We start from the raw sequence: 17,689 nt of genomic DNA on the forward strand, positions 1-17,689 counted from the left end.
AAAATGCAACCGTGATGACCCTAAGGTGTACCGTTGTACATCTTAGAATGTATTTGCAGGAAGAATGGGACAAAATAACACTTCAAATGCTTTTTTAAGGGCCCCTTCACACATAGTGCGAATTTGGTCGATTTGCGCATAAAGTGCACATGAAGCAGGAACCATGTGCAAAACGTGTAAAATCGTAGCTGCCTCGTACACTTGTTGCTACAACTATATGTGCACACCAGAGGCTGAAAGACAAAGTGTGCGCTGTGGGAGCCCATCGATCCCTCTCGTGGCAGGTGTCGGCCAAATTCCAGGTGATGCACATGAACACCGCTCACATGGCACTTAGATAATGTGTGGGCATTCGCACTAGTAACATGACAGCGGTCAGCAGACAGTCATTGTCAAGCTGGAGGTGAAATTTGTCTAAGTTTCCCTCGAGTGTGGCTTTGCAAACGCACACACTGCAGCAGATAATTGAAACAATCCTTCACTTCGTGATGCAAGCATCAGATTTGAAATGAACGTTCTTCATAAACCAGTGTTTGAGGAAAAAGTGCTGGCCACTTGAAAATCCAATATGGCGGCCAGGTAGGAGTCAATGAAGAAATGCACAGGGGTCAAAATCTAAAAATGCTCCAATCATATTGAAAGCTATACCACATTATGTGTCTGGTCACAAAGATTGCAAAAAGGTATAGTTTGGATGATCTATGACTGAATGTTCTGTAGTTATGGGATAAAAACAGCAAGATTGGTGACAAAGGTCAATTTCAGTTTGTACAGGAGTCAAAAGTTAAAGTTGCCCCAGTTTTGGTAAAACGTGGTGCAAATTATTGGTTGAACTAATAGGATTAATAATAGGAATAGTTTTGACTGTGTTGAATGCTTGGTTTGCAAAGTAAATATCAAACAATGTCGACGTCCACTGGATTCTGTGGCATATGACAGATGTTACCCTGTAACGTGACAACTGAGCATGACACATGGTGCAAACTATTCTTTTTAAAACCCTATTAACTCTACCAATAATTTGCATCACATTTTACAAAAATTGATGCAACTTTATCTTTTGACCCCTATACAAACTGAAACTGACCTTTGTCACCATTCTTGCTGTTTTTAACTCCATAACTCCACAACAGTCAGACATAGATAGTCCAAACTATACCTTTTTGGAATATTTATGATCAGACAAATAATGTGTTATACTTTTCAATATGATTGGAGCGTTTAGCTTTTGACCCCTGTGTAATTCTTCATTGACCCCTACCTGGCCGCCATATTGGATTTTCAAGTGGCCAGCACTTTTTCTCAAACACTGATTTATGAAGAACATTCATGCCAAATTTGATGCTTGCATCACCAAGTGAACAATTCTGGCCAGAAATCATACTTATCTGCTTCACTAAGAGGTGTGGCCTCTGACAGAGGCAGCTGTGGGAATTTGCTGGACAACACGTACTGTGTTTGGACAGACATGCACTAACAACTGCCCACTGTGATGCACGTGTACCTGCTTGCTGTCCTTATGTGGACATAAATAAAAACATATATTGCTATGGCGACAGGCTGCAGCGAGTGCGCGCGCGTGCGTGCTGCAGCCCATTGACAGGCTGTCCCCAGGTTGAAACGGACCATCAGATCAGAACACGCAGTGGGCGATCTGACTGTCACACCACCCATGTGAGCTCTGTTCCACATGACGCGGTGTCAGTCCTGCGGCGCGGCATCCACAAGACACGCATGTCAGCAGAACACGTGCGTGGGGCCGGCTGGACGCACCAGACCAGTAGATCTGGACACGAGAAGAGTGAACTGCTTCATCATTCATGCCATTTCATGACTGTATGTCTGTGACCATGGGTCATCTACAGAGGAACAGACGGATCATATTTGTATTCTCTGCTTGATAAGAGGGATTCAATAAAATGCAGTGTTTTTATATGGTGTGCTTTATTATTATTTTTTTAAATACATCCATGTCCTTCCTGATATGAGGCAGTTTCCCACAGCTTTTACAGGACAGCAATTGTAGCTCAGTGGTAAAGTTTCTGACTGGCAGTCAGAGCTTTTGGTGCGGGTTCGATTCCTGTGGGTGGCATGTAATTTTAATTTTTTCTTTTTTTTCACAGCAGCTGTGAAAAGCTCCGGTGTTCCGGCGTGCACAAAACTGTCGCAGCATGTATTTTTTTTTACTTTTGTATTTATTTTTTCTTCACAGTTCCTGCGTCGCACTGGCATCATGCACGCCTGCCCGTCGGCGCGATGTTTCGCGGTTCGCTTATACGAGCTGCCCTGACGGGTGTCGCCCTTGCTTATACATATTCACGCTCTGTGTGAAGGGACCCTAAGGAATGGCAACATTACAAAAATGATGGTAAATGCTTACCATCCCAACTTTTTTTGGAATGTGTTGCAGGACCTAAATGCAGGAATGAATGTATATTAACAAATGAAATGAAGTTGACCGCACAAACCCTGAAATATCCTGGATACATACTGCCTGCAGTAAGATAGAAGTCAAAGTATATGGATGAATCACTGTGTCCGTCAATGTTTGTCTGTTTAAATTAGCATTTTCCACACCATCCCAGCTTTTTCTTATTTGGGGTTGTACTTAAGCGTTCTTTGCACTCCCCAAATTTCTGATGGTCATTTTAAATTAGACTGTGCAGTATGTGTGTCGGCTTTGTGCAGGAGAGTGAGGATGCAGTGAAGGTCCTGGCGAAGGAGAAGGACATGCTGGAAAGGGAAAAGTGGGACCTGAGGAGGCAGACCAAAGAAGCCACGGAGCAGGCCAACCTCTTGCGTTCTCAGATCGATATGAAGGAGAACAGGATCAAGGAGCTGGAGGCCGAGCTCACCATGGTGGGTCACACCGTGCAAAGTGACAACTCTGAGCACAGCAACGCCACTTACACAGCATGCACAACGAACAGGATGGCAAACACGGTGCTGTGACTGTGCGCGCGTGCATACTTTTCAGTTCTCCCACGTAAGATCCTCTGCTGTGTTATTCCTCCCCCTTAGCAGTGCTTCTGTTGTAAGGCTGAAGAGGAATCTATGCCATTTTTTTTCTGTGTTGCTTTGTCAGTCCCTCAGAGGTGTAGTTGTTGGTCTGTGTCATAAATCTCTCTCCTCCCCCAGCAAGACAGCACTGCTCACAGGTCTTCACATCAAGCGGCATCACTGATCAGAGCCAGCCACAGCAATCTATTTGCTGGTCTGCTCCGTATAAACGATGTGCACCAAAGGCCACACATACGCAACATCCCACTCAGAAGATAATATATAGAAAGGAATATGTGCACTGAGGAAGTGCACTACCCATCTATATTTATGTCAGAGTGTGATATGTTTCTAATTGATGATGATGATGGTGATGATTATATCACTCCCAACCATGTTTTATGAATGCAGTTGTTTCAAAATTGTTATATGCAACAAAGAAAATGAACCCAAAATGCAGATGCACAACACAAAATGATTGCAATAAAGAGTTTTATTAGCAGCATACTGTACATTCAGAACAGCTAATGACGATCTGGACACTTCAAAATGACATTGGAGGGCTAAAGAGCAGGGAATACAGAACAAATATCAGACAAACAGACAAAAACAGACTTTGGTTCATCCAAAAAAGGGCTTTTTAGTTAGCTGTGATTGCCAAAGAAGTGTGTTCATTTGGACAACCTTACAGCAGAGTGACCTCTGATGCTCCCAAGGGGGTCTCAGACCCCAGGTTTCTCACCATTCAAAGAAAAACACAAGCAGGTGTAGAAGCAACAGGACACAGGTGGAGAAGCAAGACAACAAAAAGACGGAGTGCAAACAGACAGTCGCTGTCGTACCGTGGTAGAAATATTGAACAACTGACAGAATATAGATGCTGTAAACAATCACTTTTGTGTATAGTGTGTATGAGATGTTTGTTGGACCTAAAAATGCTAAGTTTCAGTTTACACGGGAATTCATTAATTAATTGATTAATCAGAGGATGCTGTAATGAGCTGCAGCTACGGTGCATTCTGAAAGTATTCACAGCGCTTCACTTTGTCCACATTTTGTTATGTTACAGCCTTATTCCAAAATGGATGAAATTCTTTTTTTTTTCCTCAAACCTCTACTCACAACACCCCATAATGACAAGATGAAAAAAGTTTTTTGAAATATTTGCAAATGTAATAAAAATAAAAAACTAAGGTATCACACTATTAGCTCAATACTTTGTTGATGCACCTTTGGCAGCAATTACAACCTCAGGTCTTCTTGAATATGATGCCACAAGCTTTGGGCAGTTTTGTTCATTCATCTTTGTAGCACCTCTCAAGCTCCATCAGGTTGGATGGGGAGCGTCGGTGCTCAGCCATTTTCAGATCTCTCCAGAGATGTTAAATCAGATTCAGGTCTGGACTCTGGCTGGGCCACTCAGGGACATTCACAGAGTTGTCCTGAAGCTACTCCTTTGATATCTTGGCTGTGTGCTTAGGGTCATTGTCGTGCTGAAATATGAACCGTCGCCCCAGTCTGAGGTGAAGAGCGCGCTGGAGCGCTATATATAAAATGTGAATCTCCTGAATGAAATGTTGACTTAATCTGATGTTACACTTCCTCAGTTGCTACATCTTAAACATTTTTGAATTTATGGTCACTGGTAATAGATTTGGGTCCACAGTGTAGCGTTGTCATAACGTATTTACAGCATTCCTGGAGTATAGCCCTCTGAAAGTCTTGTATCCATGGCAACAAGCAAGGTAATTCTGCCTTGTGTTTTGAAGACCAATCTGATTGCAATACGTGAATTTTTTTTCATCTTTGTGTGCAGAAGAATAATGTGTGTAGATGTTTGTACTCATGGATGTGGAAGAGTTTGTTATTGTCTTCCTTCTGTATTTTTCAGGCCAAACAGTCTCTGGCCACTCTGACTAAAGACGTACCGAAGCGCCACTCGTTGGCCATGCCCACGGAGCCTGTGATGAACGGCAGTCAGGAGTGGGTGATGCAGGCCGATCTGCCACTCACTGCCGCCATTCGTCAGAGCCAACAGACGCTCTACCACGGACACACCATGGACAGACAGGGTAAGCTCTTCCCCTCAACCGCTCCTCATCTCGCCTGGTGTTGCGCTCACAGACACGGCATACTAACGCAGGGTTTCCTTGAGGTTTCTTATACTCACAGCGGGAATTTTTCAATGTGTGGCGTGTGCGTGTTTGTGTGGTCGTGTGCGTATGTGCTCCCCTCCTCCAGCCGTGGTTAGGATCAGCCCCTGCCACTCTCGCCAGCCATCTGTCATTTCTGATGCACCTGACGGGGACCGCTCATCCACACCTAGTGACATCAACTCACCACGCCACCGGACACACTCCCTCTGCAATGTAAGAGCTGCCTGGCCCCCTCGACCAAGTAATCACATCTCCACAATTTCCTCTAAGTTCCTCTTTGTGCTCTCCTGTGTGTGTGTGTGTGTGTGTGTGTGTGTGTGTGTGTGTGTGTGTGTGTGTGTGTGTGTGTGTGTGTGTGTGTGTGTGTGTGTGTGTGTGTGTGTGTGTGTGATGCTCTGTTCTGTCTGTCCGCTGGGTGTCAGCCTGCCTGCGTGCTACTGGTTTGATTTGGGGTTTTTGTTTTAACCCAATGAGCTGTTTGAGAGTTCTAACCACAGTTTCCCATCTCCCCTGTTGGATCCAGTCTATGGAGGACCTGGAAGACCAGAAGCGTAAGAAGAAGAAGGAGAAGATGACTCTTGGATCACTGTCACGGGTCTTCACTCGGGGAAAGCAGCGCAAATCTCTGGACCCTGGCCTGTTTGATGGTACAGCCACCCCTGATTATTACATAGAGGAGGATGCCGACTGGTGATGCTGCATGTGCGTGTGTTTGCGTTAATGTTTGGATAGCCACCCGGATGTTTGTATGTATAAAGGGCAGTGTGTGTGTGTGTGTGTGTGTGTGTGTGTGTGTGTGTGTGTGTGTGTGTGTGTGTGTGTGTGTGTGTAAGGGGGGAAATGGGAATTTTCAAAAGAAAAAACAGAGAGACTACAAACTCCATAAATGTACAGTATCTTACCCTCAGATTGTATGTTTGTAAATTAGATATATATTTATACATGCACATGTATGCATATGTATATATGTTTACATGCATATAAATATATACACGGGGTTCTTATGTGTAGACATGTTTATGCTGTATTATCTTCCAGATGTCTTCATTTCTGTTTGATTAGTTTGTTTTGTTTTTTTATAACTGGAGACTTGAAGGACTGATGTTAATATGTAAATAGAAGTTATTGTGAAACGAGTGTTTTTATTGTAAAGGTTCTTTGTCTTTTGTTGTTTTACACTGATTTTTTTTAATGCTTTTCAACATAGACTTCTTCTCATTCCCTGTTCTCGTTAGGCCCATTTCTAACGAGATACTACCCAGTTATTTGTGGTCATATTCAAAGGGACATGTTCATTTTATTTTTTAAATAGAAATATGCATATATTTATATTTGCACTGCAAAAATGCAAAATCTTACCAAGTTTATTTGTCTAATTCAATTATTTTTCTTGACCCTGCTTCTTGGGAACCCTCTAACCTTTCTGTCTCTCCCTGCTCTACCAAACGCTGATTAGCTCTTCTGGTGTCTCTTATCTCTTGAATGGTCAAGCACATTTGAATTAAATCAACCTGTGGTCAGAGCAGGGAGACATGGAAAACATGCAGGTTAAAGCATTCCTGAGGGCCAAGGGTTGGAAACCACTCGTCTAATTTATAGTTAAAATATCCAATTGACATTAAGAAGCAATGTCTTAACAAGTAAAATTTCAGGAAGGGCAGCCTTCCATTGCCGATTTTGTTCACAACAAATTACATCCCAGTTCCAAATTGAGGAAATCAGGCTTCATTGTTTACAACTGTAACTAACATTTGTATAGAATCACAGTTCTTACTGTTACCTAATATTTTACATCTGATTACATACACGTTCCACCAGTTATTGCAGAATTCACCCAAGTACGTACAATTCCCATTTCATGATTTTTCTTGCACATGTACCAGCACGTGTAAAATGCACCTTACACATTTTCCCCACACTTTTCCAAAAAGCTAAAATGTTTCTGTCAAAATCTTGAAACCATGTTATGTTGGAGAGTGTGGCATGCTTTTCATGGATTTCATGCTATGGAGGAGGATCAGGAGGAGGCTTCTGCCCAAAGAATGGTCAGTCCTGATCAATGCACATTGTACCTGATTGTCCAGTTTTACCTTTGCACCAATTAAAGCCAATTATTACCTTTTTTGATACCAGTTTGTCATGAAGTCATGAATTTTTAAAGCAAAACTTTCCCAATCGTTTGCAATGTTCTACGATGTTAAACACAAAAGGAGAGTTCTTCACGCTTCTGTACAGCACAAAAATCCAGTGCAACCAGGTAGAACTGACTTGTAGAAAAGGAAAACAGCTGGTGCAACACAGAAGTAGGTGCTGAAACATTTATTAAGGTGCTAAAGACGTAGAAAAGAATAATGTTTCGATGTGCAAATCACAGCTTCATCAGTCCTGAAAAGACCTGGATGGTGCAGCCTCAATACTAACAGGAGCCAGATGCGTAAAGGGGGTGTGAACCATCAGTCAATCAAGGCGCTCACTCAGTTTATAACTAGTTCATAATTAAAGACACACCATCCCAATTAAAAAAGAACAAACATAAAATGACAGTAACCCAGAGGAAAAAAAACCCAAAATATTCATATTAAAGAAAACAAGTTAGGTTCAATTTTTCATTTAAACCAAACTGTTCCAAAGTGCCTAAAATATAAATCCAAAATGCTATAATTATAATGCCTCACCATAGCATAAGTTAGATTCTGGGTACGGATTGCTGTTTTATTTTCAGCTATCCGTAATTTTGAGTTGACGTTTTGTTTGGCCTATATATGCCAATCCACAAGGACATTTTAGAAGGTATGCTAGATGTGTAGTGTTACAGTTGATGAAAGAAGAAATGGAATATTACTTACCAGTATAGGGATGAGAGAAGCATTTTACATAGGTGGAATTAGAACATTGTGCACAGTTACTGCATCTAAAGAAACCTTTCGGTGGACTGGAAAGCCAAGTAGTTGAGAAAGGAGTGGTCATATCTGAATGAACCATTCAGTCACGAATATTACAGGCACGTCTGAATATAAATTTAGGCAGCTCAGCACAAATGTCTTTATATAAAATAAAGTGTTTCTGCTAAGGGTTTACGGTAAATAGAAGATTGCAAAGAATTGTTACCATCCTTATAAATAGTGAGACCTAAGAAGTCAATGGAGTGAAAATTATAATTCATAGTGAAGGAAAGATTATCTGTGGTGGAATTAACATAATTCAGTAATTGATGTAACTAATCAAATGTGCCCCTCCAAATTAAGAGAACATCATCAATATACCTACGCCATAATGATATTTTTGAGTGGAAGGGTTATTTTCAATACTGAAGACGTATTTCTCTTCCCAAAAACCCATCACTAAACAGGCGTATAATGGAGCAAAAGCACTCCCTATAGCAGTCCCCTGTTGTTGTAAATAATATTTATCAGAGTATTTGAAAAAATTATTAGATAAAACGATCTCATCCAAATTAATAAGAAATTCTGAAGGCGGCATCACATCAGTAGGACGTTTAGCAAGATGGAAGGAAATGGCTTCTAAGCCTACGTGGTGAGGTACGCATGTATACTTTGTATAGACTTTGTACATCCAAAGACATAAGGAGATCATCACTTGCACAATTCCAATTATTGATTAAGTTTAGAACATCAGTAGTATCCCCAAGATACAAAGGTAAACTGTGAACAAATTTTCCCAGAAAAAAAATCAACAAATTGTGAAAGGGGCTCAGTAAGACTCCCTATCCCAGAAACAATAGGCCGTAAAGGGGGATCGTCCAATTGTTTATGAATTTTGGGTAAACCATAGAATACTGGGCATGAGGGTGTTCACTTAATAAAAGAAAAGCCTTCTCTGCATCAATAAATTCATGAATCGTACTGTTGATATTAGAAGTGGGATTAGAGGGTAAAGGTTGATAGTGTTTTACATTATTTAGCAGTTTCAAAGTACCACGTTCATAGTTCTCTAACCCCATGACTACAACAGCACCCCCCTTATCGGCGGGGCGAATGATGATATCCCGTCTGGATTCCAAAGATCACAACACGTCCAATTCATTATTTGTCATATTTTTATCTTTAGATGGGCATTTATGAACTGAATGAATTTCATAAACAATTTATGTATGACACCTGGCTCCTGTTGCACCATCCAGGTCTTTTCAGGACTCTGATGAAGATGTAATTTGCACATCGAAACGTTTGTCTTTTCTATGTCTTTAGCACCTTAATGAATTTTTTAGCACCTACTTCTGTGTTGCACCAGCTGTTTTCCTGTTCTACAATGTTACTTTTATCACTGATTACACCTGATTCCCTAAATTGATATACAGTACATTCATTCATTCATTCATTTCCTGCAGCTTATCTTGGGCTGGGTCACAGTGGCAGTAGTCTAGACCAAACAGGTCATCCCACACTTCTCTATCTGCTGCCAAATTCTACTCTTCCAAGGGGATCCTGAAGCCAACTGAGAAATATAATCCCTCCAGCATGCACGTCCTGAGTCCTTCCCAAGGCCTTTTCCCAGTTGGGCATGTCCTGGTATCCAATTTTACACACACACACACCTCACCCCACCACCAAAAATATAGACAAGTGGGTATCAGAAATTGTCAATGGGAGAATGCCCTAAGATATAAGAAGTTATTTTTAGACAATACATGTTACAAATCTTGTAAAATGAAAGAGTCTGTAATATTTTGTTTGTGGGTCATATTTGAGACAAAACAAGCTTTTCTGACTCATCAGAACACTTTATAAATAAATCTTAAAATGAGTTTTCCCAGCTTATTGCAAGACTTTATTCAAAAAAATCTTGTGAATTGCACTTGTTCCATTAACAGACTTTGTTTTGTTTTTTGTTTTTTTTGTTAGTTTGTTGTTTTTTATACTTAATACAAATTCAAAAACTTATTTTCATGTTAAAATAATCTGCCAGTGGAACTTAATTTATTTTCTTTCATTCATTCATTTTCTAAACCTTGTTACTGTGCTGGAAAGTATTCACAGTGCTTCACTTTTTCCACATTTTATGTTACAGTCTTATTCTGAAATGGATGAAATAATTTCTTTTCTCAAAATTCTACACACTCATACTTATCTTCAACCACTTATTCAGGAATGGGTCACGGGGGCAACAGTTGTAGCAGGGGACCCCAGACTTCTCTTTCCTAGGCCACATGCTACACACAATACCCCATAATGACAATGTGAAAAATGTTTTGTGAGATTTTGTAAATTTATTAAAAAAAAATAAAAATAACCTAAGAAATTACATGTACATAAGTATTCACGATTCACAACTTTTGACATGAACCTCAAAATTAAGCTCAGGTGCCTCCAGTTTCCACTGATCACCCTTGATATGTTTCTACAGCTTAATTGGGGTATACCTGGGGTAAATTCAGTTGATTGGACATGATATGGAAAAGCACACACCTGTCTACATATAAGGTCCCACAGCTGACAGTGCATGTCAGAGCACAAACCAAGCATGAAGTCAAAGGAATTGTCTGTAGACGTCCAATACAGGATTGTCTCAAGGCACAAAGCTGGGCAAGGGTACAGAAACATTTCTGCTGCTTTGAAGGTTCCAGTGATACAGTGGCCTCCATCATCTGTAAATGCAAGACGTTTGGATCCACTAGGACCCTTCCTAGAGCTGGCCACCTGTCTAAACTGAGTGATCAGGGGAGAAGAGCCTGTCAGAGAGATGACCAAGAACCTGATGGCCACTCTAACAGCCCCAGCATTCCTCTGTGGAGAGGGGAGAACCTTCCAGAATGACAACCATGTTTGCAGGTAGAGTGTCCAGACAGAAGCCACTCCTTAGTAAAAGGCACATGGCAGCACGCCTGGAGTTTGCCAAAAGGCACCTGAAGGACTCTCAGAGCATGAGAACCAAAATTCTCTGGTCTGATGAGACAAAAATTGAACTCTTTGGTGTGAACGCCAGGCGTCATGTTTGGAGGAAACCTGGAACCATCCCTACAGTGAAGCATGGGGGTGGCACCATCATGCTGTGGGGATGTTTTTCAGTAGTAGGAACTGGGAGACTAGTCAGGATTGAGGGAAAGATGAATGCAGCAATGTACAGAGACATCCTGGATGAAAATCTGCTCCAGAGTGCTCTTGACCTCAGAGTGGGGCGAAGGTTCTTCTTTCAGCAGGACAATGACCCTAAGCACACAGACATGATATCAAAGGAGTGGCTTCAGGACAACTCTGTGAATGTCCTTGAGTGGCTCAACCAGAGTCCAGACCTGAATCTGATTGAACATCTCCAGGGAGATCTGAAAATGGCTGTGCACCGACACTCCAACTTGATGGAGTTCGAGAGGTGCTGCAAAGAGGAATGAGCAAGACTGCCCAAAGACAGGTGCACCAAGCTTGTAGCATCATATTCAATAAGACTTGAGGCTGTAATTGCTGCCAAAGGTGCATCAACAAAGTATTGAGCAAAGGCTGTGTTATTTCTTAATTTTTTACTTTTAATAAATTAAAAAAAAAACTTTTTGCATGTCATTATGGGATGTTGTGAGTAGAATTTTGAAGGAAAAAAAATTATTTTCTCCATTTTGGAATGAGGCTGTAAAATGTGGAAATGTGTACAAAATGTGGAAAAAGTAAAGCGCTGTGAATACTTTCCGGATGCACTGTATTCCGGTTAATAGTGCTGGAGCATAGCATATCCCTGTGGTCACTGGGTGAGAGGCGGGGCGAATCCTGGATAGACCACTAGTCTATCTAGAGTATATTGCAGGTCCAACACATATAGCCAAATCTATTCACAGTCTCACTCACACATACTTTCAATTTAAGGTCACCAATTGCACCTACCTTGCATATCTTTGGAAGTAGGAAACTGCTTGAGCAACTGGGGAGAACCTACACCAACATGGGGAAAACATGCAAACGCCACACCAGGTCCAGGGACCAAGTCGGAAGTGAACCTGGGTCCTTGACAACAGTGGAAAGGGAAAAAAGAAACCCCTGAGGCATTTTTAGATTGCAGGAAGTAACCTCAAGCAGACAAGGGTCAGTGGGGTGACCATTTGCACAAAACCACAAAATAACACAAAAGCACAACAAGGAAGAAGAATGTGCAGAGACAGAAATGTGGCATCCTGGTGCTGGATGGATCTTGGAAGGAGAGATGGATGGATGGACTGACAGACAGACAGCTGGATGGATAGATGCTTCAGACATGACACTGACCTGCACAGGCACCTATGCTTCCCTCTGCTCTTAAGATTTTTAACCAGTGTTATCTAAAAACAAGTCTGTAATTTGACTGAAATTTGATTTTGTCTTGTCTTAGAAATTTTGACTAAAAATTACACAAATACACTTGTTCAGATTTTGTGTTTTTGCAGTGTGGCCTAAACTTCAGGTTAATATCTTTTGAGGCTATGTATCACTGTTACAGGATTGTTATTGTACACATTGTGCTGCCTGACAGTATTTGCTGGAACATTTGTGACATAGTATATTATTAATGCAGGGAAATGGATCTTATCTTGGTACGAAAATATTATAATCTACTTTCTGATGTCGAAAATGTGCAGATTAAGCTTAGTTATTAAAACAGGTGTTTCAGAGTTACTTTTTCAATCAAGCTTTAGTGGCACAGCAGATTTTGAAATGCACCAAAAACAAAATTGTCAGCAAGATTTTGCAGACATGCATATTTAGGCACAACTCTTATAGGCTTCTTTTTTTCTCTCTCTCTGTCAAATCTATGTGCAATTGCCAAAGATTGCACAGCCATGTTTGAGCAGTCTGTGTGTCATTCTGTTGCTGTTAGCACTAGAGTCATATCATTGTTCATGTCTGAGTTATTGGAGTTACTATCTAATGTGCCAATATGAGATGATGGAATGTGCATTAACAATCTGCACGATCCCCAAAACCATTTGTTGTCACTCAGATTAATCATCACCGCAATCCTGTGTTGCTCCTGTGTTGCCCTTCTCATTCCCCCTTTAACAAATTATTATTATTCCTTTCATTAAAAATGCACGGTCCCTGTTTGTTTGTTTGTTTGTTTGTTTGTTTGTTTACTTTTCCTGTTGTTCTGCTTTGTATAGAGTTCCTCCTCATTTTGTGCAAATGTGGGTACAATAATTCTCTGTTAAATGCTTTGTAATTAAGGAAATGTTGCATTAAAGAGTAAATCTATTGAAGTATTTTATTTAAAAAAAAAAGAGGAAAAAAGCAAACGAGAGATAACTTCACATATTTATCTGCCACGACTGCTGGATCCAGATGTTGAGGAGGTTTTGGCATTTTCAAAATGAATACAACTGAAATGAAATCTTATTTTAAAAATAAAACTGAGTCCATACCATGTGGAAGTTTTCTGTTCCATGAGTAATCTGTTCTTGTGTCCTGGTCTAGCGTGTTTCTCCCTCCTCCTCCTCCTCCTCCTCCTCCTGCCATTTCTAAATGGCACCTCCTCCCTTCCAGTGAGTAACTCCTCATCTGTGACTACCAGCTGTCTGTTTCTACACTTTGGGGATTATTCATATCACTCAGTCCATTTGGAAAATCAAGTTTGTCTCTTGCTTTTTCCTTTTTTTTATGAAAGATATTTTTGAAACAATGTGGACTTTGCATGCCGCCTTTTTACAGCATGTGGGTGAATGTGTGGATTTCATCCTGGATGATTGATTCCAGGTTGAATCAGTGTTCTTCTGTGTCTGAGATGGGCAGGAGCATGATGTTTTATGAATAATCCCCGTGTTTCTAATACATTCTCCTAATGGCCTTAAGTATTCTCATGGAAAGCACTGTTACTGTAGTTAAAAAAAAAAAAAAAAACACTCTCATCGAACAAATATGGAGTTGTGCTGCAAAATAGGAATATTGTTAATCTAAATTTCAACATCAACTCTTATCTAATTTAGTTGACTTCACAATATATAGTGAGGTCCATAAGTATTCAGACAGTAATTCAACTCAGACACTCAAGTTGTGCTTGTATTGGAGACTTTCATCTTTAATTCAAAGGGTTTAACAAAAGTATCACTTTAATAAATTGTAGTCATTTTTATTCCTAGTAATTTTCATACAAATTGTCATTTCTACAGTAAAGTTTCTAGTCAGGGCAGCACGGTGGCTTTGTGGTTAGCACTGTTGCGTCACAGCAAAAAGGTCATGGGATCGGTTCCCACCTGTGGCCTTTCTGTGTGGAGTTTGCACATTCTCTCTGTGTTTGTGTGGGTTCCCTCAGGGTGCTCCGGTTTGCTCCCACAACCAGAGACATGCAGGTTAGATGGATTGGAAACTTTAAATTGTCCGTAGGTGTGAGTGTGCGGGTGTGAATGTGTTTGTCTATATGTGGTCCTGCGACAGACTGGTGTCCTGTCCAGGGTGTACCCCGCCTCATGCCCTGTGGTTGCTGGGATAGGATCTCGTGCCCCGTGAACCTTAATTAAGCAGTTGAAGATGAGTGAATGAGTTTCTAGTCAGGAGATGGATACATAAACATTTCTAAGTCATTTACATCAATCATTAAGAAATACAAACCATACGGTGCTATATGATAGATGCAGCCAGGCTGCTCTGTCAGTCTGATCCTGTCAGATCTCAGAAGCTTAGCAGTGTGGACCCTAGTTAGTACTTGGATGGGAGACGTCTTCAGAACACCAGGGGCTGTGTGTGTTTCTCCATGTAAACTGGAGTTGCGTCAAGAAGGGCATCCGGCATACAAATTGTGCGGATGTATGCGGATCTGGCTGTATCCGCTGACAAACCCAGAACAGACAGGAGCAGCTGAAAGGACAACAACAACATGGTATTGTGAGGTAAATCTGTCTGGAGTTGGCAGTTCTTGAATAGTGTGGGAAGGCACCAAGAGACCTGTGAGACCCAACTCTGAAGGAGTTACAATCTATGGCTGCGACTGGAGAAGTTAGTGCGAGTGCACCTTTTTTCTGTTCTAACACCAGTCAGTCTCATGGTGAAGTGGAACACAAAAGGATTTTCATACAAGAAAACAGATCAGCTCGTGGCTATACGTACTTGTGTTTTCCATGTGCCTTCTGGAAAATTGTAGCTGAAATTTCATGTTCCCTGTTCCAATTAACCATGACGCTGTAAAAATGGTGATGCAGTAGTTTCTGCGATCATAGCTGCAGAAGCCTTCAGAGCTTCTTCCCTTGTGGGAAACCACAAGGTGTCTTGTGGTTTCCCTCATGAGTGTCCTAAAGTCAATTAGGTTTTAATAGCTGCTCAGTCCAGACAGATTTACTACATAGTACCATGTTGTTTGCATGTAGGTCTTAATGATTGACTAAACTGAAGGAGTAGAAGTCTTATTGAGGCCCTGAGGCCTGTTGGTGCCCGTGCTTATCTCTGGATTCCATAGCATGAAGCAGATGAGACACACAGGATACTTCCCTAGCCAAAGCTGATATCCATTTACAGCTGGGTAGATGGAGACAATATAGATGAAATGTCTTGTCCAAGGATACCAACTTTTCATGTATCCATCCCTTGACTTGCAGAAAGAAAACTGTCTGTAAAAGTGGTAATTTGTTCTACCAATTTTTATATTTATTTTTTATCAGATTTTCTGGGTATAAAAATGGGAACTGGTAATAAAAATGGTTAATGCAATAAAATTATTGCATCCCTTAAACTAAAGCTGAAAGTCTACAGAGGCAAAACTGCAAAAATTGCTACTGTCCAAATACTTATGGACTGGACTGTAAACACTATTCACGGTCTAATGGTTATTTTGGCTCCGTCTCCTGGCCGTTTTATTCAATATTGAGGCATTGTGTTGGACAAAAGAAAACTCATTTGAAATGAGTAAACCCTGAAAAAGACAAGAAGTCACATATCAGATATTAATATAAAGTAAACCTAAAATTTACAGGTTAGTAGTGTCATATTCAAATTCTGTTTAATGCGCTACATATTGCACATTGAATTTATGTCTTTGTGCAAATGCTCTCTGATCTGATGTTGAATAATCTCCAGATAAATCCATTTTAATCTGTATATCCATCTGACCCCGAACCCCCTCCTTGATGCCACTTCGTAACGTCTCCTGACTGATCCAGATACTGACAGCCTCACACAGCAGAGCCTCTCTGACGGGGAGGACCACCTGGACCGCCTGCAGCAGGCAGAGCTGACTCGAAATAAGTGCATGTCGCTGTGGAGGGCGGGGGAGGTCCAGGCCTGGCTGGAAGTTGTCATGGGGATGCCCATGTATATCCGTGCTTTCTCCGAAAACGTCAAAAGTGGTAAGGTGCGTCCTCACATATGGTTCTCTTTATGTTCTTTTGACATATGCATGAGATTGGGCTGCATTTTGAACAAGACAGAGTACTCAGGTGTTGTTTGACTAATATTCATGCACTTTAGGTGTTGCTCGGGTTGACAGATGAGGACATTGAACTGGGTCTAGGGCTCAGTAACCCAATTCACAGAAGGAAACTCAGGCTAGCCATTGAGGATTACAAGAAAGCTGAAGGTGACCAAGGGTGAGCAACATGTACATAAAGTTTCCTACAGTATTTTACAAAGTGAATGTATTGTAACAGATATTTTATATCTGTTCATAAACTAGATTATCAAAAGCATCCGAGATGGACCATCACTGGGTTGCAAAGTCATGGCTGAGTGATGTAGGGCTCCCTCAATATTCCCAACTCTTCCAAACTCATTTAGTGGATGGGCGGGTGCTGAACTCTCTCAGCCGCAGAGACCTGGAGAGATTCCTCAACATTAGTGACCAGTTTCATCAGACCAGTTTACTTCTGGCAATCCAGCTCCTGCAGATGCTCGGCTTTGATAAAGAGGTAAGAATTACTGGTATGCCTCAGGTCAGTCAAGATTCAGCCATTGTTTTATGTTTACTGCAGAAACTCAGCTAGAATGGACATGCAACGTATGCTTTACATGTTTGACACAGGCCTCAGGTCTGGGAGCATGCATTGGTGCTTTTGCCACATACATGGCACCATGGAACCGCCCTGGGTCCTGGATGGCAATGACCCAGGCAGACTGTCAATCACCACCTCCAAAGTAACCATCTCTCTGCTGCAGCCAGGTGGGCATCCCTGTAACCTTCTCCAACTGCTGGGGTCCTCAAGACTGAGGCATCTTCATGCTGGATCCAGGGAAATGCACCCAAAACACCTCGACATTGGCCCAAAATGCAAGTGGTACTCCTCATCTTAGTCTCCCTAAGTAACTGCTTGTTTGACACAAAGTCATCCTGGAGGTACCCATAGATCCTCTGAAGAGACCTGGTATCAATGGCATCGAGTTGTTGCCGGGGGCCCCTTTTTAGCATTAAGTTTCACAACCATACAATAAGCACCAGGACCCTAAAGACTTGGACCAAAGATATCGGTATCAACAAACACGTCTGTCCAGGAACTTCATGACTTCATAGGTTTTTCTCATCAACTGTATACGTTATAAACCCTGTGTGATATCAGCCGCAGGATGTCTATAGAGACCCAGAAGCCCCACTTTGAAGCCCAAAAATTGCTGCACTGTTTGTCGCTATGTTGTTCAAACACT

The 17,689-nt window shown here is 41.4% G+C and overlaps 1 protein-coding gene across 6 annotated transcripts in view; it reads left to right on the top strand.

The window, feature by feature from the left end:
* kaznb (kazrin, periplakin interacting protein b) overlaps positions 1-17,689 on the top strand; it is a 465,815-nt gene that overhangs the window by 435,286 nt on the left and 12,840 nt on the right. For 2 of the 6 annotated variants that reach the window (XM_034166256.1, XM_034166257.1), the window contains exons 8-14: positions 2,689-2,859; positions 4,892-5,072; positions 5,242-5,369; positions 5,680-5,803; positions 16,216-16,406; positions 16,523-16,641; positions 16,728-16,959. In XM_034166256.1, coding sequence (XP_034022147.1) covers positions 2,689-2,859; positions 4,892-5,072; positions 5,242-5,369; positions 5,680-5,803; positions 16,216-16,406; positions 16,523-16,641; positions 16,728-16,959 — 1,146 coding nt within the window. Of the gene's footprint in view, positions 1-2,688; positions 2,860-4,891; positions 5,073-5,241; positions 5,398-5,679; positions 5,857-5,918; positions 7,286-16,215; positions 16,407-16,522; positions 16,642-16,727; positions 16,960-17,689 lie in introns of those variants that run through there. The other 4 variants (XR_004559532.1, XR_004559533.1, XM_034166258.1 and 1 more) reach the window with 4 other exon arrangements.

The sequence above is a fragment of the Thalassophryne amazonica genome, chromosome 3 (assembly GCF_902500255.1).
Source record: "Thalassophryne amazonica chromosome 3, fThaAma1.1, whole genome shotgun sequence".
Classification (NCBI taxonomy): Eukaryota; Metazoa; Chordata; class Actinopteri; order Batrachoidiformes; family Batrachoididae; genus Thalassophryne; species Thalassophryne amazonica.